Genomic DNA, 25,951 nt, shown 5'->3' with positions numbered 1-25,951 from the left:
ACTGGATGGTATTTTTTTTTAATTTCTGGTGCAAGGAAGAATCATTTGCCATGTCAATAAAAGAGTCGTTTTATAGAGCTGACATAATTGAAGGTTATACATTTACAATGAAATGGCTTTTTAATCCACGATTTATATTTTCTCAGCGGAAAATACTCATTAGACACTGAACTCAAACCTAATTTTTATGTGACTAATTCGACAGTTGTGTAAAAAAAATATGCAAGTTTTTTGGAATCCTTGAATGATTTGTATGGAACCCTGGGGTTCCGCGAAACACAATTTAAGAAACGCTGGTCTAAAGCATGTGCATTTGTAAGATAATCGTAAGCTTTAATCGCGCCGTCAAAATCTTTTTATTTAGTGGTAAATATTAAAATTATTTTACGCTTTGAAATTAGTGCAGGAATTTTATCTACCAACCTGTTTTCTGATAAATTGTGTCCACTAATAAAAATGAATTGTTAATATTATTAACACGCTTTTTACATAACGTTTTAATAGTCATAAGATTTCCTGCCTGCATGAATCCTTACTCTCTGAACATGCGCATTACAGTCATTTTAAAGCTCGGTTTCCTGTAAAGGAATTTGTAACTGAAATATTTCCTGAAATTTAGCATCCCACCAGTGTTATTTTGTGAGCATGCACATTACAAACACTTAAAAGCGTGGTTACACCTGTATAGAGCTCCTTGAAAAGGACAGGCTGACTTATCCGACATTTTGGTTCCAAGACAAAATTAGATCCAACCTCGTTTCTAGTATTTATAAATGCGTCATAATATTCGCTGGTTGCTATGTCGTAAAGCAATTGATGATAAGTTGAGTAAAATGTCACTTAAGGTAAATCTAGAAAGATTACTTAGTTCACAAACACGAGAAAAACGTATCAAGAAATGTTTACTGTAATAAACCTCATCTTTTCGCCTTATTTGTTTTCAATTTGTATAAATTAAATCGTCTTCAGCTACAGAATAAAATAATCAAACATCAATCAGGCAACACATCTAAAGCTTTGACACCACTTTTCTGAAATGAGACTTTTGCACAAATACTATTTTTTTCGCCCTACAATTTTGGAACCAAAATGTCGGATAAGTCAGCTCCCCTTATATAGGAGCCTTACACCTGTACGATGATTTGTACCCCGTTGACAATACAAGTGAAGAGATGAGAAACCGGGGCTTACCGGGAAAGTGCCAGGCTTACTGGTTTGAATAGCAACTCCTTCAATGACTCTGCAACTTCTCTTTTCTCTTCCTTCGTACACTATAAAAACGATTCAGAAACGTTCCTTTAAAATAATAGGCAGCTGATGCGCCCAATTTCTGCCACTAACATATCTCTCAAAAACCAGGAACGTTTTCGGTTAAAAGTCAGTAACCTTCGTGAAAAATCCAGAAATCTCCTCCCGTTTCAAGTTAGTCGTGTCTCTGGAACTTCAGAGTAATCTTAAATAGGGATATAATTACAGCATTAGAGAAAAACTGTATTGCAAACACGGCCGAAACTACTCCAGAATTGCAAGCAAATATTTAACTTGATTGCATTTTTCGCTAGCTACGTAGTCCATAGACTTCTTCGCTCCTTTTGGGAGCGTAATCAGTCTAGACGAGCCGCGATCAAATTAAAGCCAATATACCTTATAATACTATCAGTTAATCTTTGAACTGGGAGCTAAAAATATTTTTTACAACAGAGAAGTCTGCATTCATGCAACTCAACTATTCAGGAAACTTTATGATAATGATGCTTGATATTTTCAGGAAGTGGATAAAAACCATTGAAATCCCGAAACGTTAAACGGAAATACTCAGTAACGTTTCGGAATTTTTTTACAGTGTAGGAACGAAGAAAGTTCTGATTTTCGTCAGTTTATTATGAAGATTCGACGACACGTTCTGCGATATCGTTGTTTTATTGGTCATTAGTCTGCTAATCTTTCTCGGGAGGGCTCCACTTAAAAATGATTGCACACGGTGAAAGATATAATTTCTTTTTCTTCCACAATTTAACTCGGAAACAGCACTCAAATCATTTAACACTGCTAAAAATGTTATAACTACTTTCAAAACTTTTATGAGAGAAACGTTATATAGTCTTTTGTTATTTTTAAAGGAAAAAAAATATTTTCAAAATAAATATTCAGAAACCTGAGTTAAACCCCAGTTTAACACCAAACTAAAAAATCTATGTTACACAGCTAAAACTTTATGTTTCATACTTGATTATGTACTCATTATTATTTTGCAACTCAATCGAAAATTAATAAGATTTAAGCAAAAAATATAAAAAATAAAAGTAGCAACAACGGTAAAAATAACGTAGGAAGTTAGATTTAATTAGTATACGAATACAAAAGCAGTAAGGAACTCAATAGTATTGAAAAAAAGAATTCGGAACTCTTACTATAAGACTTAAAGTAAAAGTTTAAGTTAGTATTCATTAAAAAAAAATAACTACTTCTTAAGAAACTCATAATCGCATCGTTAGAAAACTATTTCTTAGAATACATTCCTGCATGAAATGCAATTGAGGAGCATACTTCGCAGAAAATAGCTCAAGCATGAATTTTATCTTTTACAAGCACTCGGCAGACTTTCTTAGAAATTTCTAAGGAAATACGAGTCTCTGAGATTATGAAAGCCCGTTGAAATAAGTTTTGGATGTAATCGATTCTGGAATCTTCTCTTTTGTAGAAGTTTGGACTTTTCTGGAGCAAGAGTTGTTGAACTTCGCTAGAACTGGAGGACATGCTGACGGTTTCATGGGGTTTAGTCAATTGTTGGGGTAAGTGTATGTCTGAACTTTGATGTATTTCTCGAAATTGAATTTTTTTTTTTTTGTTAAGTTTGAGAAACGAAAAGACAAAATTGTGAAGACAGTGAAAACCACTGAGGAGAAAAGTCAAGATATGTTTATGCATACATATTGCTCAATGCATTTGCACGGATTGAGCAATATCCTTACAAATGTTATAGTTGCGAAAGTGACTTTGTTTATATATTTGTTTGTAATGTTTGCACACCTTAGCTTCACAATCGATCGTTATGAAGTTTAGAATGGATGTTGTCAAGGGTGCATAATCGAACATACGACACCTATTTTCCAGAAAAAGTATTTTCTAAAACGAGGCTTATCTTGATTTTTTGACTTATATATTGTGACGTGTTTTCGACAAAAGAGGAAGTAATACAGTGGCTCCAAAAAGTGTTCGTACACCTTGAAATTTTGTAGTAAAACCAAAATAACGCAAAACTGAATTCGAATAGTAAGTCCAATTTTTTTTCACACCGTTCCTATGCCATTCTGAATAAAACTCAGTAGTTTTTTTCAAAATATTGCCAGATTTTATTTTTGAAATTTGTCAAAAAACGAAGAGGCAGAGAAAAAATACGCCACAAAAGTTATCGTTCACTGAAATATTTTCGAATAAATTCATAATTAAAATTATCATATGTGGTTTTTTTTTAATTATTTTTGCATTGTAATAATACTATAAAGTCATTTGCCTTTATTTTTTTGTGTATTTCTTCCCTAATATTCTGCTTATTATTTTTAAATGGCAGGTATGCGTAGAAAACAACGAACACGATTCGAAATTTGATTTTTTCCCCTCACAGTAGCCGTAAATTGGTTTAAATTGTCTCTAAATTGGTTAATTTATACCATTCTATAGTGAAGTGCTTGATAAAATGCTTTAAAGACAAGAATCGGATCGAAAACAAATTAAGAAAAGTTCAACTGGCAAAGTTAACAAAGCGTGATCGGAGGTTTACAGTTTAAAAAAATATGAAAAATACACATTTCAGAACTGAAAAAGTTTCTGCAGGATTGAATGAAACATTTTACGTTTAATTTTTACCTAAATTTTTTCGCCAAGATCTCTGATTAGCTGGATTAAATGGGACCTCTTCCCGCAGAAATTTTCTTGTTCGTGCAAAAAACAATAAGCTTACGCTTTCCGTCGTAAAATCAATGATAAATAAGCTCAAAACGTTTTGGAACAACGTCTTACTTATAGATAAAAATAAATTTAACATTTTGGGTTAAATTCTTGTATAATTGTAAATGGAAGGAAAAAATGAGGAATTTAATCTTAAGAACTTAATTGGATCAGTTAATCAGGACGGTGAAGGTGTTCTTGTGTGAGGGTGTATCTCAGCATCAGGACTTGGAAATTTGGAATTTTTTGATGAAATAATGAATTGTGTTTTTCATTTAAATATTTTAAAAAACAATTTTAAAGTATCAGCCCAAAATTTGGTAATCGGAAACAACTTTGTTTTTTATCAAGACAACGATACGCGCACACAATCGCGTTTGGTGCCTCAAAATTTGTCCTTAAGCATAGAAATATCTCCTCAATCGCTAGATTTAAACTTAATGGAACATATTTGGAGATATCTGGTGGCTAGATTACGAAAATATACCATTGAAACGAAAAGCAAACTAGAAACAGTAAGATTCGTAGTGCGGCTGAACACTTACTCAGAAATTGCACAAAAAAAGAAAGAAAAAACAATGAAATCTATTCCCAGACGTTTAAAAGCTGTTGTTGTTACTGCATGATATTCTACTAAATAATAACTTAGTAAAAAGTTAGATTATTTACTATTTTTTTGACATTTTTTCAAAGTGTACGAAGACTTTTGTGAGATAAAATTTCCGGCCTTTTTGGTTTTTGATTTTTAAAAAATTAAGTTTTAATGTTTTATTAAAAATTTTCATTTAGTTTTGTTAAAAATAGATCATAGATCTTATAATAAAATACCTATTCCGAAATATTAATTCTAACCAATGGATAAGGACCTATTTAATTGAAAGTCGTAGGTTTACGAACACTTTTGGGAGCCGCTGTATTTACTAATAATAAAGGCGAAAGTCTGGATTTCTGTCTCTCTGGATGTCTGTTACGCTCATAGCGCCTAGATCGCTTGGCCAATTTTCATGAAATTTGGCACAAAATTAGTTCGTAGCATAAGGGTGAGCACCTCGAAGCGATTTTTTGAAAATTAAATTTTGTTCTTTTTCTATTTCAATTTTAAGAATGTTTTGCAGAGCAAATTTTCATAACATGGACGAGTAAATTATCATAATTTTGGTGAGCAAATTAACATAGCAAACTGCCGAGAAAGTCATCATCCATTATTTGTAAATATACAGGCGAACCAAATGACCTTTTAATTTTTTCTACTACAGGCAAAGCCGTGCGAGTACCGCTAATATTTTTGATATTAACTATGATTTGATTTGATTCTGTTTTTGACAATTTGTTTCATTAAGTCGGATGATTCAATTAACCACTTGTTCAATTAACCGGCATCCACTGAATTGTAATGCTACAAATTTCAATTCTTCATGGGCGTATTTTAACCAGCCAAATTCTACGCCACTCTTTTAAAGCAACTAAAATGCACGAGTTTTTACTACAAGGCATCAACAATTTAAAAAAAAAATTTAAGTACATCAGAACAACTTTCTTATACAGAGCTAAAATATTGCGCCGATTAAACACCAATTTAATGAACCAAAAAAGAAAAAACTCTAAAATCTTTTTACCGATGATTTTCTCAAGGCATATCAATTTCATTCAGCGCATTCTTTTCTTGCTCCCTCATAACTAGGGTCATCATTGAACTTAGCGTTGCATCAGTGCTCTCTTTAGCTTGTTTGCATGAAAAGATGATCACTCTCAAAAGCCTTTATCATTTGAATTGAATGCCATTAAAGGCCAACTTAATTTACGTGCATTTTCTTCTTCAATAAAATTTGCAACTATAATGCTAAACTTATGTTAAACGTAATGCCAGTCACTAATAATTTAAAGTGTATTTTTCAATGGTTTGTTTTACTGCGAATCCTATTTTCTCTTCTCGTTTATCGAAAAAATGTTGTTATTTTTCTCAAATATTTCCAAACTTTATTACTTTCAATACGATTTATTATTTCACAGCCAGGTTTGATTTAAGATTTTTAATTTTAATGTTTTCTTGCTTTTGAAAACGGTTTTTACCGTTGTGGTAGGACTCACAGTAAGAATATTCAGGGATTGTGTACCAGCTTTAAGCTTTTTTCTTTTCTTTTTTTCATTAAGAACGATCCATAAACTCATATTTTTGCATTAATAAAAGATATTCTTGTAAGCCCGAAACACGTGCCTGGAATTTAGCAATGCTGATGTTTTTATTTTGATTGTGATTTCTTCTTGCTTGAAAACATTTTTTTTCTTTGTCATCTATTGCATACAATATAATGTTAAATTCGTAGAGCACATGGAAAGGCTTTGCTTGAATATTATCTATTTCATTAAAAGACTCCTTATATATCGTATTTTATTGTCTTGGAATAAATTTGCAAATATTGATTATTATTGATTGTCTACGTGTGTGTGAAGGGGGGCACGGGGGTTACGGAATAATTACGCTCTTTTTACTATCTTTTTTGGACTTTTTATGAATACCTGCCGGTTTTCTAATTGTCAAACACAACAGATTCACGAAACTTACAGTAAAACAAAAATTCGAGTGACTCTAGCTTTTTCACCCTACTATACGACTTATATTGTTTATAAAATCTGATGACCAATTCCGGTTGTAACGGACGAATTAAGTTTACAACGCTGTGATGAAAAACATTTTTCCTACCAGGGTAAAAATATACTAGACTTCTTTATTATGCGTTTCTCTTCCCCCATAGCCGCAGTTCCTCCGGATTCATTGAGTATTAATCAAGGGTGTATAAGTGCAGTCTTCGGATAATGAAGGAGTTGCTTGCAATTCCGGCCTTGGTTTCGGCCATGTTAGTTTTACGGGACTTTCCCGGTAAATCAGAAAGGTGTCAAGCTATTACAATACAAATTCAGAAGTTTTTACTAAAGGGTCCTAAATTACTTCATGAATGACTTTGATTGCTTTTTAGAAAGATTCCAGATTGGTTTCAGGAAGATTACTAACTTTTAGCAGGAATTTTCCTGATTTTTGCCGAGAATGTTACTGAAATAAATAAGGCACATTAACTCCCGTTGTTTCCCAGGAACGTTTCAAATTTTTCCTACAGTGAGATAAGAACCTTTTCCCTCTGAATTTGAAAATAACGATGTATGCATGTTTGTGCATGTGTACATGTATTTTGTTTGTTTAAAAAGCTGTGTGCACAAAATAAATCCATGCTTACCAATAATTATAACACCCTATTTTTCTATGCAGGCTAGCAAAAATTTGCTATGCCGCCATTTTATCGTCATTAGTAAGCGTAATTGATGATAAAGAATTATCAACGAGCAATTTGTCATCAACAGGCAAAAGTGTAGCAACCGCACAAAAGAGTCTTGCCAAAATTGCCTGATCATAGTTTGCAATATATTCTGTTTCTTCGTGTTTCACTTAAATAGCTAATGTAGCAAATTATCACAACTAGGAAGTAAGATATTAGATGTACATCATCTGACGTCTTCATTTCTTGCATATCAGCAGCACTTACTACAGAAATAATCTTCTATTTTCGTTCTAAAGTTTTCAATGCAAATTTTAGACAATCTTCAGCAAAAATTATCTCAATTTTATTGAAAATTTTCCGTTATCCGTTGCAATGTTTTGCAATCACCAATTCAAATAATATTCACCATTGAAAATAATCTAGTAGTTGCAAAATCTCCTAGTAGCGATTACAAATCATCTGAACTTCTTCATTGTAAATCGTCAGTAGTTTTCGCTATCAATCATTTGAAGTGTCATTGAATTTTTAAAATTTTATTGAAAATCATTCGTATTTTTCCAAACAAATCGTTTGCGATTTCCATTACAATTTTCGTTAAAATTTTCTTTTAAAATTATCTTAAATTTTCATTTTAAATTGCATCTTATTGCCATCCAATGCTCATTTTCGTTGCAAATCATGTGAATATTTCATTGCGAAACATTTACATTTTAATGCATAAAACCATACCAGTTTCATAAAAAAAAATGATTTTCCAGTTTTCATCAAAACTTATCTGCAATTTTAATGCAAAGCATCTGCAATTTTCCTCACAATGGAAACAGTATGCATTGCAAATGATCTGCAATTTTCATTTCATCTCTGCAAATCATCATTCAAATCAACTGCAATTTTCATTTTCTGATTCTTTCTCATTTGTCACTCTAGAACCCTAGCATTTTCACATTTCTGTCAATGAGCTGTAACTTTGATAGTACCCTTGAACTTTTGCAGCGGGGACCACTACAACCGGTCGATGGTACTCTCGTCTGACGTCACAGCTACGTCAGATTCTCTTGCTCTCTCGTGGGCCAATGCCGTCGTCATGGTTACCAGTCAAGCACCTTTTCATAGCATCCCAAAGACGTGGGAGCGATACTTGGTGGACCCTCTTGGCCTACCTCTCTCTATCACGTGAGTGTATAACTTCTTTCTTTTCTTCAACTCTGCTGAAACTGAAATTCAATAGCACAGTGCGAAGCAGCACGCACAAGTTAAATTTATTGACATGAGCAAAGAAATCCACTCCGCTGTAATTGTCTAGGCTGACACCCGAAACTCAATTTTATTAAGAACTGAGTTCCAGGGTTTCACAAGTAAAAATCAAAAGATTTTTATTTCTTTTCAGTGCTGTGCGATAAAAAAAAAGGAAGAAAGAAAGAAAAAAGGGAACGGAAAAAATCTTGAATTCATTTCTGACAAATTAAAGTTTCCAGAATCCAGTTTCGTTTCTCCTTTATCATCTACTGCCACTCCAGATTGACTGTGCCCCAAACGAACGAAAGTTTCAGCATCTGGATGTTTCACGGCTCGTCCGTGCTGATTTACCTCTCAGAGAGAGCGAATAATTGTGGACTATGTTGCTTTGAAAGAATTGCAGGCGAGTAAAATTCTCGTTACTTATCAGCAATTCTGGCTTAGCTTTGGCCATGTTTGCATTAATGCTCTTGGAACTTCCTTGAGAAAATCAGGAAGATTCTTAACTTTCTCAAGCTATTATGTCATGCCTTCCTAAGTGTTCTCTAATTTTCCAGAGAAATGACTGGCTTTTAACGGGAAGATTTCTGAATATTTCAGGAAGGTAACTGAATTTTTAATGAAAACGTTTCTGGATTTTGCAAGATAGGTTACTGGCCGAAGTTGGGCACATCAGCTGCCCATTATTTTCCAGGAACGTTTCTGAATCGTTTTTAGTGTTCTTAGCACCAAAAACATATCACATTAACTTTTTGGGAACGCGCAATGTGCATTTTTTCCACAACTACACATTTCCATCCGGTTGACGGAAATATTGGAAGAAACTCTGACTACAGAAAGACTGGCTTTCTTACATTTCAGGAACAATTTTAAAACTTCCAGTGAGCCGAAGGTAAGAGAAGATATTGTTATTATCTAACAAGTTATAGCAGTCTTTCATTATGAATATTTTGATAACAAATCGTCAGAAGCAGAAAAGGAAGTCTTCCTCTGCTTTCAAATTAGTGTGCATTTCACATATGTAGAAGTGAAAAGCAGGGGGATGTAGGTGGACTTCATTAAGTTTCGATAAAAACGTTCAGAATAAACGTTCGATAAAAAAGTTCAGATCCTAGGTAGGCTTTCATTGAATTTTTATTTCTAAATTATGCCAGAACCTACCAGGGCTACTATAGAACTACCTTTGCATCAGCACAGAGGAGAGGTTCTCCTACCGTTTGTACAGGTTTATCTTAAAATTTTTAATTTTGGCACTTACACTGTAAAAACGATTCAGAAACGTTCCTGGAAAATAATAGGCAGCTGATGTGCCAAATTTCAACAAGTAACATATCTTGAAAAAACCAGGAACGTTTTCCGATAAAAGTCAGTAACCTTTCTGAAGTATTGGAAAATCTCTCCTGTTAAAGTCAGCCGTGAACCTTCTAAAAAATAAAATATTTGATTAGAACTTCTTTGATTTACTAAGGTAGCGTTGGAACAACCATGGCCAAAGCTACACGAAAATTGCTAGCAAGAACCAAGCATATTCCCTGCCTCGCAAGACTGCAGCTATCTAGTGACATATTTGCCCCCATTGGGAACTTAGTCAATCTGGACGGGCCGTGATCAGGTTAAAGCCTATAACACTTTATAAACACACTCAGTCAATCTTTAAACTGGTAACAAAAAATATCTTTCACAACAGTGAGAAGTCTGCATCCGTGCATCTTTTAGCAATTGAGGAAACTATTTTGCGAAAATACTTGATTTTACGGGAAAATAGGTGAAAACCTCTGGAATCCCGGAAGGTTCCAAGGAAATAACCAGTAACGTTTCGGAATTTTTTTACACTGTACATCCCTTTGCTTCTTACTGCTTTATATGAAAAGTGGGTCTCCTACAAAAACGGTGCGCAATGAACCACTTTGGTTTGGATACCAGACTCAAACACGCTTTCTTTGTACAGAACCTTACAGTTTCATTTAAAGATTGATTTCATAGTTCAATAAAAGTTCAAATTTGCTATACAGTGTTATTTTTGCAACGAAAACGTTTTTATTAACATACATTAAACAAAAGACTATAAAATGAAACGTAAAAGTTTTTAATTGAGCAAGAAACTTCTATCATTAACTAGAGCATCTTTGAAGTATTTACTGACATCTTACTTCGGAAGAATCGCAATAAAATCCTTATTGTTTCTACTGCATGTCTATTTTAAGGAAATAAACATGCCTAAGCAATGCTGTGTACCTAGCATTGGTGACACCCCCTCATCCCTCCCCCCAACCACCCATACAAACGCAAATAATAATAATAATAATAATAATAATAATAATAATAATTCTATGCAAACATGAAATTCATACAATTTTCAGACACTACATTTTCGTTATAAAGAAATTTTTAGCGGGCTCAAGTATAAAAGAAAAATAAAAACTTTGAACGCCTTTCATATAACTTGCCTTAGACGCAAATGTGCAGGCCTTCAAGACGTCGAAAAAGTAAAGGGGTATATGAAATTGATAGCCCCTTAATTATTTCAAACGTATCTCAAACACAGGGAAAGGTAATGGGGGTTCCTGTTTTGGTTTTAGAGGAAGTCACTACTAGGACTAAGTAATGACAATATGAACCAAATCCTACGCATAGTAATCACTCCATGATGTAGGGTGGGAAAGGAGGGAGATGCGGGGATTTTCCCCCGAGGAAATTTTTCAAACTTGTAGTCTTAAAAGTGCGTTTTAGCTTCATATTTTTCAAAAACTTTCAACTCCACTCTAGGTGTCACCCCCGGACAGGTGACACCCGGGGCACACAGCCCCCCGTGCCCCCTTAGCGGCACCATTGGTGAAAGTAATTTAGTTGGAACGTTCTTAGTTATACAGTGAAATTCCGTTACAACGAACTTCAAGGAACCGCAAATTCTGTTCGTTGTAACGAGAATTTCGTTGTAATGGAATTAAAATAATGTAATGTCAGTTAAATCAGGACTGAAAATGTATTTCGTTGAAACGGAAATTTCGTTGTATTGGCAGTCGTTGTAACGGAATTTCACTGTACTTTTGTAAAATAATACGCAAGCAATTTTTTGAGTTTTTTAAACATAGTTTTGTGTTTTCAGGAGTATAACGAATGGACATTTCACGAATTCAAAAGAAGACGAAATTGCTGCGGCTGCTCAAGTCGACTCAATTGCAAACGTAAGATTCAAACACTCTTAGTATGAAACATACTGAGTTGAATATGAGTTCATTCGTGCTGCAAACTCCCTGATAGCACAACTATAATGTGGCCCTTGCGTGAAAGACCCATGACATTCAAAAGTAACGTTGCAGAGACGTTTTCACAACCCTACAAAATATCTGATTACAAAATAATTGTTACATCCAATTCGCAATGAAGTTTCGTGAAACGTTTCACAAATGTGTCTCAGTGTGACTGCTGCGAGACATCGGTATTCTTTCACTTTTTGACCATTGTGAGACTAATGGTTGCTTTATGTCACATAGTGAGTAATGTGTAGAATGCATAACCTTTTTTTTATTTATTTACATGAAAAAAATCTAATGGTGGTGTCGTAGCAGCCATGAAAATTTATGAAACGTTATTACAAGGTGTTCCAAAAACGACTGATACATTTGAAAAATCAATAGATACTAAACGGGCAGCGATAGAAGTATACTGTTTGTTGCATTATGCTTGAGACAACAGTAAATTTTCAGAGAGACAAACTTTCAAAATTAGTTACAATGTTCCTCAACAGATGGCGCTTGCAGGTATTTAGAGAAAGCTGCTGGTGTGTCAGTCTGAAAAGTAACTTTTTCCAAGCATATTGCAAATAAACAGTGCAACTCTGTCTCTGCCCGTTTAGTTTTTATCGTTTTTTCAAATATACCGGTCATTTTGGCGATCTTGCAGATTGCGTTAACTTTTAACATACCTGCAGCGCCATCTGTTGAGGTACATCGTAACTAATTTTTAAAGTTTGTATGAAAATTTACTGTTGTCCTACGTCTATTGCAACAAACCACGTCTTTCTATCTCTACCCGTTTAGTTTTTATTGATTTTTAAAAGTGACCGGTCACTTTTGGGACACCCTGTATGTAGAGTAAAGATCCATAAGCTCATTATTTTTTGCATTGAAAAAGGCGTTCCCTGTAACGTCGAAACACGTGTCTGCTGTAATTTACAAATTTGTGCTTCTTCTTACGTTGTTTTGTCTTACTTTAACAGTGACTGCTATTTCAAACTGAGGACTCACCTCTATTTTAGCTTGAAATCAGTTTAAAACAATTATGGCTCGCCTTCTAAATTTCGAATAAATTTCATCTCTTGTAAAAAAAAATCAGGGCTTTCTTTTGATGCATAATATTAATATGTATTTTGTTTTAATTCATATATAGGAGTAATAAAGTAAAAAATACCTCACACACTTTTCTCATTGGTAAGAGATTTTCTATTACTGTTACTAATCCTCTCAAGTTCACAATCGTTCAATCGAAAACTTTTTAAAAAAATCATAAAGGGAATTTTTTATGCTTATTAAAACATATTTTAGTCATTTCTATGTTTCTTTATTGAAGACAAGACTGATTGTATGCATTGCGCAAATGCCACTATATAAGGGGAGATGACTCATTTGACATTTTGATTCCGAAATTGTCGGAGGACAAAATTAGTGCTTGTACAAAAGCCTCATTGCAGAAAACTGGTGTCCAAGCTTTAGGTGTGTTGCCTGATTGATGTTTATTTTATTCTGTAGATGAAGACGATTTAATTAATACAAATTATAAAGAAATAAGGTGTGGAAAATGAGGTTCATTATAGTCAACATTTCCCGATACATTTTTGATGAATTTGTGAACTAAGTTATCTTTATAGGTTTAAGTGACATTTTACTCAACTTATCATCAATTGTTGGACGACCTAGCAACCAGCGAATATTATAACGTCTTTATAAATATTAGAAACAGGGTCGAATCTTACGCTGTCTCGGAATCAAAATCCATATCTGTACTAATATTATTAGGAGAGAGGGCAGATTTTTGTGCGTTTATTTGTTCGAGGTAATCTCCGGAACCGTTGCGACTATTTGAAAAATTATTTCCTTACATGAAAGGTCCATTCTTACTGAGTGACATAGGCTAAAAATTATGTATTTATACTAATTCTTTAAACCAATAGTTTGTCTTAGCTACCAGTTTATATTTTTTACTGTTATATTCTTATAAACGTAAAAAAAATTACCGGTTGCACCACAGCAGCAGAAACCGAAAGGCTAAAGAATCTGTTCGAGTTTAATGCTGAGGGATGGATGCACGATGTCAGCGTTAGTATTAAAATTCACTTCAGGCAAATTAGTTTTTGAAATCAATTAGTGCATGTGAACGATATTAATCCAGGTTTCTAAAAGTTTTATGTTGCATCCATTTCGAGCTATCCTTCAAGATTTTTTTTTTCATACTGAATTTGAAAGAAAATACATCTGACAATGCACTCACTTAAGTACATTGATTTTGAAAAAAAAGGTTAACAAAAAAAGTAATTTTCACAAAATTGCCGTACATTCAAAGTTAAGAGTTAAAACAATAACCAACACAGAACATTCGATTGGAAATAATATGTCAATGAAGAGGGGGAAAAAAGTTATTGGAGGAAAATTCTTCAGGATGATCGAACTTAAGCATTTAAAAACGATGTAATTAAATCATATAGCTCACAAATAAATTATTAGAAGGAAATTGCCAAAATAAAAGTAGAGGCATATGAAAAAAGCAAGTTTTCCGAAAAAAACGAGTAAAAGAGGTTGAAATTTATCCTGGGATGGAAAAACACTCACCCTTTAGTAAAATATATACAATACTAAACCTACTAGCCAATCGGAATTTCGTTACTTAAGAATTCATTTAAAACATTTTCGTGGTGCAAAATATTTCCAATTTTTTTTACATTTAAAAGTCCTGCCAACCTATCAATTAGCATATATAGCACTCGGTCTTTATAGTGGACGAAAAACCTTGGAAACTCACCTTATATTTGATACATGTAACTTTCTAAATCCGCTTTTAAATTGTTTATAACAACACTGTAAAGTAATTCCGAAACGTCACTGATTATTTCCGTTTAACATTTCGGGATTTAACGGGTTTTCATTTATTTCCCATAAAATCAAGTATCTTTGCAAAAACGTTTCCGGAATTGCTACCAGTTGAATGAAAGCAGAATTTTCACTGTTGCTGCGAAAAAAAAAAACTTTTAGCTACCTGTTCAAAGATTGACAGAGCGTGTTTAAGAATTTTATCGGTTTAAATTGGTCATGGCCGATTCGCTCCGAAACTCAGAGACGTAGTTTATACCTGTTTTTACTTTTGTGATAACTTTTAGATCCCATTACTATGGCAAACATTTAAAAAAAACGTGTTTGACGACATATTGCAAGGAAAGCGTCAGCAGAAAAACTAAGATTGTCGTTCAATGTCAAACGATATAAACCAAAATCTATTTTATTTTTAAAGGCAAAATTTTTCAATGAAGCAGAAACTCAATAGGAAACTTTAGTTTGCCACTGCCGCAGATGATCAACGAAAACAGTTCTAGAAAAACAAGATTAGTCCATAAAAACCATTAACACAAATTAATATTTTTCGTCATACCCGGTGGAACTGGAAAACTTAAAACATTCAACACTTGCCAAAAATCAATCAACAGGCGGACTGACTTTTGCGATGGTTTTTTACGGAACTGTCGAGATTCCGGATGTTTCACAAGAAAATATCTGGCAATTGGGATAACTTCTTCAAGAGGGTGTAACTCATAATGCAGGACGAATTTTTGATGAGCCCGCGTTTGGCTATAGAAGGCGTAGATAGACTCCTAAAAGGATAAAAAGGTTCAGACAAAATTATGAGAGGTGTCTCCTCCGTATTTGACGGTGACTTTCATCAAACGTTTCCTGTGGTGCCCTAGAGAAAAGCGTGCAGATATACTTCAAGCCTGATTAAAATCGTCTCATCTTAGGAGCCCTTTACCTGTAAATTAAAATTACAGCATAATATTTTTTAAAGGTTGATAGCTCTTTTTAACCCGAACAAGGTCGGGACGGGCCGCTAGTGTCGGATAATACGGCTTGTCCTTTTCAAGTGGTTCTAAACAGCGTAATTGATGTTACGAAAATGTTAATTCTTTGTCATTAAAAATAAAAAGAAACAATTAATACTTTCTCCGTGTATTTTTTTTTTTAAAGTTTAAATAACATTTCTCAGGGGTCCGCTTGCTCAGATTTTCTCCGCTGCTTCAGATTCTCTTAAATCCTTTGATACCAGCAGTTGATCAGTGCTGGGATCTTTGGGATTGCCATCTGTCATGTGTGACTATTGTGGCGTCCCTTTAACTCTGTCGTGACTCGTTGTGCTATCAGGGATCTGATAAATGAGCGAAGAAAAACTTGTCACATAGTGTGAGCTCACTCTATTTTTTTATTCTTTCTTTTTTTCAGTTATACATTCTGAAGAAGGTAAACGGTTCCATTGTAAATTCATTCTCACTCGGAAAAAGGAAGATCATTAAAATCGAACGCATGCCTGGAGCACAAAATTTGGATTCATTGTTGGTGGAATCAGTAAGTTTAATTTGTCTTTCTGTAAATAGGAAAATAACTTGTTTAGTCTGCATTTGACATTTTATTTGAATACTAAAAAATCGCCCGTCAAGGTATGATGGGCGAAAATTGTTTCTACCTTTGAACTAAGCCATTGCATGTTTGATGATATTTTGATACTTGAAATGGTAACCCTAACTCCAATGGATGAACCCTAAACTCCAGTAGGTAGCGTTCATTGTTGACCATTCTTTTTCTTCATTCCCCTGAAATGACACAGTCTTACCAGTAAAACAGTTGAATTGCCGGATCGAGTTCAGCCTTGTCACAATAAAGCCTTTCCCTGCATGTTGAACATTACTAAAACATATTATCAAATAATCATGCCTTGGTGCGAGTTTCATTGTTGAAGCACGCGGGTTACTCGATCATCGGCTATTATATATAAGAGGATTACACTTACAATACGTAGTTGTACCGTACCAAAAGGCATGCGGGAGAAATAAAAGCTTTTTTCAAAATAAGTTCATGAAAAGATATGTCTTATTAAATATTTTCCCCATTTTTGAATAAATTTACATTTGAAGCTCCAAAAGTCGATAGACAAATTAATATACATCTATGAATACAAACCATTGATATACATGAAGATAGAACAAGTCATTAAGAATGTACCCAAAATAACTATATCCGTATCAAGTACAAACTATTCATAGTTATAGACGTTCACTCGTATCTTTGATGTAGTGTATTGACTGCTAGTGCATTGATGAAGCAGCTGTTCTGTGTAGTCTGGCTAATTAGATGCGGCCTGACCTAAAGAGAATTCGTTTCGGCAAAAGAAAAATAAGTAGCAGGAGGAGGAATTATTATATTTTCAGCTTGGGTTTTCATCTCAATAGGCTACTGGTGAAGAATTCTCATATCGCTTGTTATTGTACCTTGTATACAACGGGAGCTTTTTCTTTTTTCTTTCAATTGCGTATTTTGGTAAATAATTTCTCTTTTGATTTGCTTTATTCAGAAACAGAAAGGTAGTGAATGAGAAGAAATAATCATTTAGAACGTTCTAAGTGTTTAAGAAAAGGTTCTTTGACGTGTGTATCAATAACAATGCCAAATACATAAACATGTGTGGTCCTTCTGAAAACGATTTTCCTTATGAATATTTTATTAAATACCATTACTTAATACTTCGCCTATCAAAATACATTTCATCACCGACTTGAAATAGCTTTCTGCATTTTCTCAGTTATATGTGCTTTATTTAAGTAAATCATAGATTTTTTCGTAGTTTTGCGTAAACAACGATCGATCATTAATCACATAATTTAAATTTTAGAGAAAAATTAAAGCAATCTATCAAACGATCTGAGTACTTTTACGGATACACAGGTAAGTGCACTAATACCAGTGTGCTTACCTGTCGTATTATTATTATGCGACAAGTAGGTCCCTCGAGTACTTGTTTGGCTTGGAATGCTCTTGGTAAAATTAAATTCCTAGAGCAGTTTCTTTTAGTCCAGAGCAGACACAAATTAGGATGTTTAAAACAGGGCTTAAAACCGAAACTGAACTAAAAACCGGAAAACATAACATTATTTCGGTCGGAACGAAAACCGGAATTGAACCAAAAAAAAATATCGGTTTACTTCGATTCGATATATATTCCGTCATTTTGCTACTGTACCCAATTTATCAATATTTTCTACCTTAACTTCATAGCCATGATATAATTTTCATCGTTACGTGTATATTGCTACATTAATGATAGAATTATATTTTTAATAAAAATAAGAATATACATAAAATAAAACTATTCATCTGAACCAAAACCCGTTATTTTTAGCAAAATAAAACCGGAACTGAATCAGTATACTTTTTTAATTGAACCGGTTCAAAAACCGGATCGATAAAAATAACAGTCCGAAGCATTAGTTAAAAACAAGAAAGTTGTGGATCAAAGTTACCCCAATATGACAACAGTAAAAAGTATTAACAAACACACATTGCTAACCCACATCGCTGAGCCACAAGCAATGATGCAAAGCAAGTCATGCAAATTACTTTACATCCCCGCATTACTCATCCGGCAGCTTTATCCTCCGGCAGCTCAATTCCATTTAAGTTTATCGATCGCTTTTTCAAGCGTATAAGTAACTATTAATAAGAAACTTTGTTACGTTAATGCTCCAGATTCAAATATCTAGGAAGGAGATTCGTGGAGCTCTAAGTAATTGGAGCTGAACTTTGCCGGATATATTTTTTGCTCATCTTAAGAGAGGAGTAAGAAAAATGAAATGTGTCGCAGTGGGAAAGTAATTTGCACAAATAGTTATTATTGGAAATCGAGTGTCATTTTCTTTTATCATAAAGTGTTTTTCAGTAGTCGAATTATATATCTGAAAGAATGTTCGTTTGAAAATAAAGATTTGCACAATCTCTTTGGGAAAATGAGAAATTTTTGTGCATATATTTGCAATTTAAGTTTGGAATTTTAAATTTTGACTTGAAATAAAGATATATTCAAATAAGTGAAAAAACGATTCAGAAATGTTCCTGGAAAATAATGGGCAGCTAATGTGCTCAATTTCTGCCAGTAACATATCGTGCTTTTTCAGGAACGTTTTCCGCTGTGACCTTCCTGAAATTATCCTGGACTCTTTTTAAAAAATTTAGAAATCTCCCCTGTTAAAGCCAGTCTGGATCCTTCGAGGGAAATTAGGTGGGTTTAACTGATATACTAAGCAAGCTCTAGAAGCATCAACGCAAATGTGATCAAAGCTGAGGCAGAATCGCAAGTAAGAACCAGCCATTTCTCTTGCCCGCAATTCTTGCCTTGCAAAGCTGCAGCTATTCAGACTCTTAATTGCTCTCACCGGGAGTTTGGCCATTATGGAGGGGCCACAACCGAAAGAATGCCGATGAACTTATTAAATACGCTCAGTCAATCTTTAAAAAAAGTAGCTAAAAATGTTTTTTCACTGCAGCGAAAAGTCTGCATTTGAACAACTTGTAGCAATTCAAGAAATTTTTTGCAAAAATACTTGATTTTATGAGGAAATATGTGAAATCCGTGAAAAGACGATACGTATCACGGAAACATTCCGTGACTTTTCGGAATCATTTTACACTGTATAAAGAACCATTATGTATCATAATATGCAGTATGAACATTTTTTTTTTTTGTACAGTCTGAAGATAAATAAGGAACGTTCCTAGAAAATAATGGACAGCTAATGCGACTAGTTTCTGCCAGTAACATAACTGAAAAAGGGAAAAGTTTTCTGTCAGAAGTTACTAACCTTACTGAAATTAACCTGTAGTAGAATTAAAATACATAGGGAGTTTTCTAAGAAAATTTAGATATAGCTATAGCAACAACATGGCAACCCTCCTGATTTATAAAGGAGACTCCTACAGAACTTTAGAATGACGGCTGAAGCTAAAGCAGCATTGCAAGTTATATCCCCCTTGAAAAGGACGCGCTGACTTATCCGAAATTTTGGTTCCAAGAGAGCCTTGGGTCCAACCTTGTTTCTAGTATTTATAATTACGTTATAATATTCATTGGTTGCTTTGTGGTAAAACAATTGATGATAAGTTGAGTAAAATGTTACTTAAGGTTAACTTGGACCGTGGTAGCCCGATCGGTAGAGTGTCGGATTCGGGGCCGGAGGGTCCTGAGTTCGAACCTCGATGGTCGAAGACCCACCGTCGTCATTAAAGGGGACTGGGCGACGTTAAATATGCTCGTGGTCTCAATGACCTCCAAGTGAAACGATACCTCTGGGGGTGCTAGCACCAGGTAGCTATTAGCTCCTGGACTAGTTCTAAATTCTCATTAACTGTTCGATCCGGTGATGGTGCTGCCATCTATCGGTATATAAAATAATGGAGGCAAGGCACTTGGTATGCAGTCCTCGACATAAATACAGTTGTAGTCAGTTGTCACTCTGAATAGGAATAGGAATAGGTAAACTTGGAAAGATAACTTAGTTTACAAATTCAGAAGGAAAAAAAAAGTAACGAGGAGTGTTTATTGTAATGAACCTCATTTTCACTCTTTTTTTTTTTTTACTTTGTTTTTAGATAAATCTTCTTCATTTACCGAAAAAAATAATCAAATATCAATCAATTACCACATCTAAAGCTTTTGCACATGCACTAATTTTGTACCCCGACAATTTTGGGGCTAAAGTGTCGGGTACGTCAACTCCCCTTCTATATAGGGGCCGTAGCACAGCTTACAGGCCTGAAACTGCATGTAGAACTTGTTTCAGCGTTGAGTTTCAACGAGGCTCAGAACAACCCTTTTAGGCAAGACACATTACGAGGAAAATGATCATTTCTTCTTACTGGTAGGTAAAAATATTTCAACAACAGAGAAGAACCATCATCAACTCAACTTGTCCCCATTCAAGAAACTATTTTTAAAAATACTTGTTTTTCACAGGAAACTGGTAGAACTCTAAAATCCCGGAACATTGCTAGAAATAAACCCTGACGTTTCAAAATTTTCTTACAGTGTATTTAAAAAGAAACGATTTTTCGATCACACTCTTACCGGCATACAAAACATTATTTTTTAACAGTCAAAAAAAATATTTTTGTTAAAATTTTTTTCTTTAGAATGTTGAATCCTTATATTACGATATATATAATGTTTTTTTGCATACAAATATATCGCAATTAAAAGCAAAAAGTTTAAAATTACGAAAATAAATAAAGTGCAAATATGCGAAAAAATGTCTCATTTGTTCAAATGGATTGAGAATGTTATCTAAATATATTTTTTTTTCGATTCGGTTGTTTTTTGTTTAATGGCTTAAATTCTTCATCGAGATATAGTTATTGAGTAGACATCTAGTAGAGAAAGTTTAAGGTTGCTTGTTATCCACGCGCATCCACCAATCAAGCCTGGAGAGGATTCTATCATGGTATTGGAAACTTTTGGTGGTGGTGTGATCAGTGATATTGTAAAAATGATTTGACTACAAGTGATGTCACACTATCCTTGTGCGACAGCACTTGCCTTATTGGTCGTGGATCCGTTCTGGCAAAGGACCATGACCCGAACTAGACTTCCAATTTGTGTAGAAAGTAAGTTCCATCCAAACAGCTTCAGCAAATGTTCCAAAACTTGGTTGGGCCACCGCGAAGCCCAGATGAGAGGGAATTTAATTATCATTCGGAATAACAGTGGGATTTGAAATTATGGATAAACATACCAAAATGTCACCCGTGTGTGGGGGGGAGGGTATTGGTTCTAAAGTGCCTACTTCAATGAAGGGAACATTTCAGATAAAATTATGATGTTTATGCTTAAACTATGTATAGAAAGTTGCCCGTCAAGGTATGACGGGGGAAAATTGCTTTTGCATTTAAACGAAACCATGCTGTGTTTGGTGATACTTTGATAGTTGAAATTATAAACCTAACTCCAGTATATTAACCCTCCAGTAGGTAGCGTTTATTGTTGACCATTTTTTCGTTTCTTCAATCCCCTGAAATGACAGTCTTACCAGTAAAACAGTTAAGTGACCGGATCGAGTTCAGCCTTGTCACAATAAAGCCTTTCCCTGCATGTTAAACATTATCAAATTATCATGCCGTGGCTCGAGTTTCATTGCTGAAACACGCACGTTACTCAATCATCGGCTATTATATATATGAGGATATTTTTTTTTTTTGAATAATAGTTCATATTCATGATCGAGTTTATTCCCTTGGGTGTTTCTTGAAGAAACTAAAAACAAGTGGTTTACTGAAATTAATAAGCAGCAGTGTATGTCAGCTGATATTTATAGGAGCCCTAGGTTTAGAACTATGCTAATTGAAATTATTTGATCGAAATATATGTTTTATTCACCTCTTTACACCATGTAACATCTGCAATTTTATGTCTAGATTCCAGAAGAACCGTCTGATCATTTTACAGTGAATATCTCCGATCCGGAGCCCATGAATCTTCAAAGATCTTACTTGCTGGTTGATTTAAGTAAAACGAAAACCAGTGTCACGAATGTTTTCGAATCAAATTCCGTCTTAGGTAGGTTATATCATAACATATATAGTTTTCTTGTATGCTATTTATATACCAACCTGTATTATACATCGCTCACTGGCGACAATAGTGGCACATCTCAAAAACTTGGGAATTGTAACGATGATTGATTTAAGATCTTAATGCTCTTTCCAGCCACAAAGTTCTCATGAAGGGAAGGTAGTTTTAAAAAATGGTGCGGGGGGGGGATGTTGCGAATATGTCAAACGCAGTTCGTATGGGGGCAAGAGGGGCAACTGCCTACTCACTTCTGATAGTAAAGGAATCTTGCTCCTCCGCTTTTTTAAGTTCGAAAAAACGATCGATCGAAAAATAACAAGAAAAAATGACTTATTAAGTATGTTTTTTAATATTTTTCTCATGATATTATTTTAAAAAAAATTTAAATGGCACTTCGAATGGGAAGAAGGGAGTCAACTGCGATTATTCATCCCTGTTTTAAAGTGGCATCTTCAAATTTTTGAGGTATTTAATCCATAATGCGTTAGAATTCTACCTATAATATACCCAATTTTCTGAGGAAAAGGTCAGCTTCCGGGGTGCCTCTCACTTAACTCTCCACCCCCCCCTACCTCGCACTTCGTTTGAGCTTTGACAGCCCCCCCCCCTCGCACCTTTTTTAGGTGCACCCGTCGCCTACGGTATAAAAATGATGTAATCAGTAGTGACACATCATTCAAATTTCAAAATTTTCAACTTTAACTATACACTACTTATTTTGACTACAAAACTAAGCAGTAATCATTGCATTATAAATGTTTTACCCGGAATGAAACATTTGGGAGCAGATCAGCTAAAAGCGTTGGTTAAATAGTGTAAAACCGTGATTTTTTCTAATGCTGCTTTTTTGGGATGGGCCACCATTGTTACTGGGAACGATATAACTTGGAGAATGAACATACACCAGTAACTGTATGAAAATACGCTCTTTCTTATACCAATGTATTCACTATGTACATTTTGGTATTCACGGGCGATTTTTGACGATAACAACATAAAGATCTTGAATGATAAAACTTTCTGGAATATTTGATGGCTCTTGCAAACTATTCACTAAAAGAGCTAAAAATATGATCCTTCTTCAAATGCATAAAGCGGCCAATAAATTTATAGTATCTACTTTATTATGTATACTCAAACGTGGTACTTAGTAAATGTTTTCAGCTTTGTAAACGCAAGAATTTTTCGTAAGCTAAAAGTAAAATACATTGTTTTTGTGGGTTGAAGGAATTTCTTCTCTACTAAATCGTCATTATAATGTGATACCGTCATTACGTAGCTTTAACTTCTGAGAAGAACTCGTGGAATCAGGTTTCTAAGAATTAAACTCGTCAAACACTTTCTCATAAATTTAAAGTTACCAACAACCTACAATGCAAATTAAAGTTTAATTCATATGCATATACATAATATGTGTGTGGAATGCTTTTGAACTTTCAAGTGATTGGTGGTCAGGCTGTATGAATCTACATCCACAGGTCTATATCCATACATAGATCTGTATCCATAAATAGCAGGTTTATATATTCAAACATGAGTGGATATTCATCAAATTTACACATGCCATAGCAAAATTGTTTGCTGCAAGTTTACTTTAACTCCTTTTAAAAACTTTCCAGACAAAGTTACTGATGTTTGGCCACCGTATACTATTTATTTTACTTTCGACCGCAAAACGAGTCATTTTTCAAGGCTTAAATTTAATATATCTTTCAATATTTTACTTATAACGATTCATAATTTACTTTTAATGGATGGCTGGTTTGTTGAAGCGTTTATGCTTTTATTATTCATATTTAAATTTATATCATACAAAAAAGTGCTTGATTTTAAAAGCTAATCTTTTTTCCTCGGTGATAATTAGTTAAAACGCTTTCATGTAAAAAAATACTGATCAGTGTAGGCGGTACTGGTTCCACATAAGGGACATACTGGTTTTTGTTTATGCTTGCTAATTATTTAAGAAAATAAGTACTGGTTTCTTTCAGATAGTCGGAACTGAGAATCAAATAATGCGACATTAGATCACAGAATGAGAAGTGTCCTTCAGTGTCGATCGTATTATCAAAATTATTCATATTAAGATTAGACCTGAGGATAAGGTGAGGAGCTCCAGGCTGATCAAAATGGAACTGTTAAATATTCCTATCAAAAGTCGGTTTATCCTTTTCCTGAAATAGCAGCTACGACATAAAAGCGACGAACTTTAAACTTTTTTCTATAAATAATATATTTTTTACATTTTTTCCTGCAGAGACAACTATTTATGCTGGCGAGAATGGCAGCAAGGGTTTGTTATTAGCAACTGAAACGACGGACGGCTTTTCACTCATACGTAAACAAATTTTGGAAAGGACAATGACAGATGAAAGCAAGTGTGATAATGTACAGCAATTTGAATTGTAAGACAAAGCATAAAATGCAATTTTTTTTTTTTTAATGTTTTATTTTTTATTCGTTATTTTCATCATGTCAGTCAAAAAAATACAAACTGAAAGATATTAAATTGGATTTCTACAGCTTACGATACATAAGTGTACTGTTACTGTGTGAGTCCGAAACCTGGTAAATGCCGACATTGATCGATAAATGTCAGCATCAACATTCACAAAACAAAAACATCGGTAACAGACCAAATATTTTCGATTTTCAGCTGCAGGTGTTGACATTCTCCGGATCTCCGGCATCGCTCTTTTACGGTAGCATACACTCTGTTATGAAAACTATATGCATCCAGAAATAAATTAGCCATCTTCACGAAACTTAACATGAAGTATGTGGTTTGAGAGGATATAAGCAGATGATTACAATTTCAGAACAAAAGATGGTTTTTTTAAGAAGATATGACTCTCTAAAGGTTACAAAACTGTAAGTGGTATTGCCTCATCTCGCAGCTATACGAGCCGAAACTACGTGGAATCGAATTAAGCAGATTACCTTTGGTCCTTGCAGAGGATCATGCATCAATGTCTGCAGTTGGGAAGCTAATTAACCAATTCTGAGTTGGATGCCGTTGCTTTCCAATTGTGACCCGAGCATATTCTATTCGCTAGAGGTTTTGTGGTTTAAAAGGCCATTGGAACACTTTATTTCCTTAAAAACATTATTAGGAGAATCACGAAATATATGGATGAGCGGTGTCTTGCTGATAAATGGCCTTTGAACGACTTAATAGCTTAGGAAGTACATCCGCTGTTAAAATGTTCCGGTAACTTCAAGCCGTTATAGTACACAAAAGGACGATTAGAGATCTTCGTGTCACCCAACAAATCGTTAACCACACTGTCACACCTTGGGTCATCGCCGTATTCTCGATAACAAATGCCGGATCGGACCTCTAACCTGACCGCCTCCACACGTGTGTGAGTAGGTCATGAGCACTGATACAGAATTGGGATTCATTGTTGAAGATCACGCTGCTCCTTTCAGTCACGACCCAGCTCGCCAAGTGCGGTGAAAATCTAACCTATACGTATGATTTGGGGTTAGTGATAGTCATTATAATGGATGCCGGCTCGTGATACTAACGTCTTCCAATCGCTTCCGAATGTTTTTTCTTGATACTATCAGATGCCTGGAAGGTGTTAGATGGCGTCTAATCGGTTTTAGCGTTGCTGTTGCTACGGAAGTGAGGGCTTATGATTGCGCGATCCTCGAGCTCATTAGTGCTCCTAGAGTACCCTAACCCATCACAATAAACTCCTTTTTGCGTGATCTATTGTCGTCCAATCCGAGCTACTACTATATCGCTCCAACCGAAGTGGTGGCTGATACGCTTATACACTGTAAGAGCGATTCAGAAACGTTCCAGGAAAATAATGGGCAGCTGATGTGCCCAATTTCTG

At 34.5% G+C, this 25,951-nt stretch overlaps 1 protein-coding gene across 2 annotated transcripts in view; it reads left to right on the top strand.

The window, feature by feature from the left end:
- The window catches only part of LOC129227630 (uncharacterized), a 109,190-nt gene extending 84,651 nt beyond the window's left edge, over nt 1-24,539 (top strand). For both annotated transcript variants that reach the window (XM_054862219.1, XM_054862218.1), the window contains exons 5-10: nt 2,702-2,792; nt 8,214-8,393; nt 11,563-11,641; nt 15,938-16,060; nt 21,950-22,091; nt 24,361-24,539. In XM_054862219.1, the coding sequence (XP_054718194.1) occupies nt 2,702-2,792; nt 8,214-8,393; nt 11,563-11,641; nt 15,938-16,060; nt 21,950-22,091; nt 24,361-24,512 (767 nt within the window). In that variant the 3' untranslated portion in view covers nt 24,513-24,539. The remainder of the gene's footprint in view (nt 1-2,701; nt 2,793-8,213; nt 8,394-11,562; nt 11,642-15,937; nt 16,061-21,949; nt 22,092-24,360) is intronic.
- Nucleotides 24,540-25,951: the final 1,412 nt, after the last annotated feature.

The sequence above is a fragment of the Uloborus diversus genome, chromosome 8 (assembly GCF_026930045.1).
Source record: "Uloborus diversus isolate 005 chromosome 8, Udiv.v.3.1, whole genome shotgun sequence".
NCBI classification, from domain to species: domain Eukaryota; kingdom Metazoa; phylum Arthropoda; class Arachnida; order Araneae; family Uloboridae; genus Uloborus; species Uloborus diversus.
This window is presented reverse-complemented; position numbering and strand designations above follow the sequence as displayed.